This window comes from Setaria viridis, chromosome 1, assembly GCF_005286985.2.
Source record: "Setaria viridis chromosome 1, Setaria_viridis_v4.0, whole genome shotgun sequence".
Taxonomy (NCBI): domain Eukaryota; kingdom Viridiplantae; phylum Streptophyta; class Magnoliopsida; order Poales; family Poaceae; genus Setaria; species Setaria viridis.
Window position 1 is genome coordinate 11,049,097 of NC_048263.2, and position 2,504 is coordinate 11,051,600.

Below are 2,504 nucleotides of genomic sequence, written 5' to 3' on the forward strand. Positions count from 1 at the left end.
CCAGACAATACAATAATCATTCCCGAGACCTGTTCTTCGTCATGTACATGGAGAAGTTGACAATTGGTACAGATCGGACCTTGGTGGTTCCAGGTGATCCCTTACAATTTGGAACCGAGGCAACACGTAGGTGCATCTCTCCTTCCTTGACAGCTACACGGTATGCAACGTTGTGGCCGAGAACTAACCGTGTCAAAAACCAGAGACAGCTGCCGGAGCAAGCTACTACTAATAACTAGATCACATCACAAGCTGGCAGCACTACGTGCAGCCTGCAGATGATAACAAACAATAATTTCCTATCACCCTGACATGCGTACCAACAACTCTCTGTTGACTGGAAACCCTGGAAACCATTAGGACGACAGACATACTATTAGTATATAAGCAGGTGTATGTATGTCTGTTTGTCATCAAGCCTAGAAGCATACAAGCAGCCATTCAACGGTTTGAGAACATTTCCAAGTAGAGGAGCAGGCTCGCATTGTCTTTCGGCAAGAAGAAGATGGAGGGCTCGAGGGCTCTCCTCCTGGTCGCGGTCGCCGCGGCGGTGGCCGGCCTCGCCACCGCCAACTTCCGGGACGATTGCGACATCCCATGGGAACCCCAGAACGCGAGGTTCACCAGCGACGGCAACGGCCTCTCCATGTCGCTGGTCAGCAAAAACTCAGGTACTGTGCTGAATCCGTTGATCGCCTTATCGGTTCTTGAATTTTATCTCGCTCCCATCTTAGTTGATTATCCGCATCATCCCATCCCCATCCATCGTCTTGATCGATGAGATGGAAATATACTCTCTGACTATGACCACGCGATGATTCTTATGCTACGTACGGCCTGCCGGCCTGCAGGCTGCATGCTCCGGACAAAGAAGCAGTTCATCTACGGGACCGTGTCAACACTCATCCAGCTCGTCCCTGGCGACTCGGCCGGCACTGTCACGACATACTACGTACGATTGCTCTAATTACTAGTCTGCCTTCCTGCCTGCTTCATCTCGTGTCAATGCAACATCCTGCTTCATTCTGATACCACCAATATGACATGATCTGCATTCCTCCAGGCATCCTCCGTCGGCGACAACCACGACGAGATCGACTTCGAGTTCCTGGGCAACGAGACCGGGCAGCCCTACACCTTCCACACCAACATCTACGCCGACGGCGTCGGCAACAAGGAGATGCAGTTCAAGCCCTGGTTCGACCCCACCACCGGCTACCACAACTACACCATCTCATGGAGCCCCTGCATGATCGTGTAAGTATCATCATCATCAAATCCCACTTCCTGAGTTCCTGTATCTCCCTTCCCATCATTACATGAACTCAAACACAGCATAGACATCAGCGGCTGCGACGACGACGACGAACAGAAACTGAGATCCATTGATATATCGATCAATGCATATATTTGCCAGGTGGTACGTGGACAGCGTCCCCATCCGGGTGTTCCGCAACTACCAGGCGAGCCACGGCGTGTCGTTCCCGACGAGCCGGCCGATGTTCGCCTACTCCAGCATCTGGGCGGCGGAGGACTGGGCCACGCAGGGCGGCCGCGTCAAGACCGACTGGTCCAAGGCGCCCTTCGTCGCCAACTACGACAACATCCACCTCAACATCTGCGAGTGCGGCTCCGGCGGGTACGGCGGCGGCTGCGCCACCGGCTGCCCGGCCGCCGCCGCCACGCCGTACAACGGGGCGTGCCAGCTGAGCCCCGCGGAGCTGGGGCAGATGCAGTGGGTGCAGGGCACCTACAGGATCTACGACTACTGCGTCGACTACAAGCGGTGGGTCAATGGCCAGAAGCCGGTCGAGTGCGACCTGCCCCAGCACTGATCAACTCGACACAAGAGGAAAAGGGCCTTTCGATGGCCTGTTACTATTATTACTTTTTTTTTACTGAGATGGATTGAGACTTCATTTGATGATTCTTATTTTTTTTTGTGTTCACGGTTCTCTGTATTATTTTTTTCCAAAAAGAATATGTATACTTGTATATTGGCATACTCCCATCAAATATATGAATATACTTGGTTAATTCATGATCAATCATTGCCCTGTCTCTTTGATTCCGTCTTACAACCCTCCCGTGGCACATTCTCATTCCTTCCTTTGGCTTACTAGAGCTCGACCTGCTGCCCTGAAAGCGAGATCGAAGAACGCGTGGGATCTCAATGACGGTCGGCCAAATGCAGGGGCGGTCGGAAGCTCAAATGTGGTGGTAGGATCCTAGCTTTACTCCCTCCGTCATGTAATACGAGGCATTCAAGTGTTCCAAATTTATCCTCAAATACAAGGCATTATAGACATATTTGAATGATTGCTCATTTAATTTTTTCTGGGTAAGGGGTTGATTGGTGGATTATTATTAAAAATAAATTCCTTATTATCTGCAATTGTCATTAACTCAGTGGTAAATGCGTCTTCTGCTACTCCTGCTTATATGTCCTAAATTTTTAGAATGCCTTCAGGACGGAGTGAGTAGGTCATATTTGGAAGTCCGGT

The 2,504-nt window shown here is 50.8% G+C and overlaps 1 protein-coding gene across 1 annotated transcript; it reads left to right on the forward strand.

Annotated features, from left to right (window-relative positions):
• Nucleotides 1-422: 422 nt before the first annotated feature.
• LOC117862900 (probable xyloglucan endotransglucosylase/hydrolase protein 12) lies at nucleotides 423-2,048 on the forward strand. Its single transcript, XM_034746454.1, has 4 exons — nucleotides 423-671; nucleotides 852-952; nucleotides 1,064-1,257; nucleotides 1,418-2,048. Exons 1-4 carry the CDS (start codon nucleotides 506-508, stop codon nucleotides 1,833-1,835), a joined length of 879 nt encoding a protein of 292 aa, XP_034602345.1. The 5' UTR covers nucleotides 423-505; the 3' UTR covers nucleotides 1,836-2,048.
• The last annotated feature ends 456 nt before the right edge of the window (nucleotides 2,049-2,504 follow it).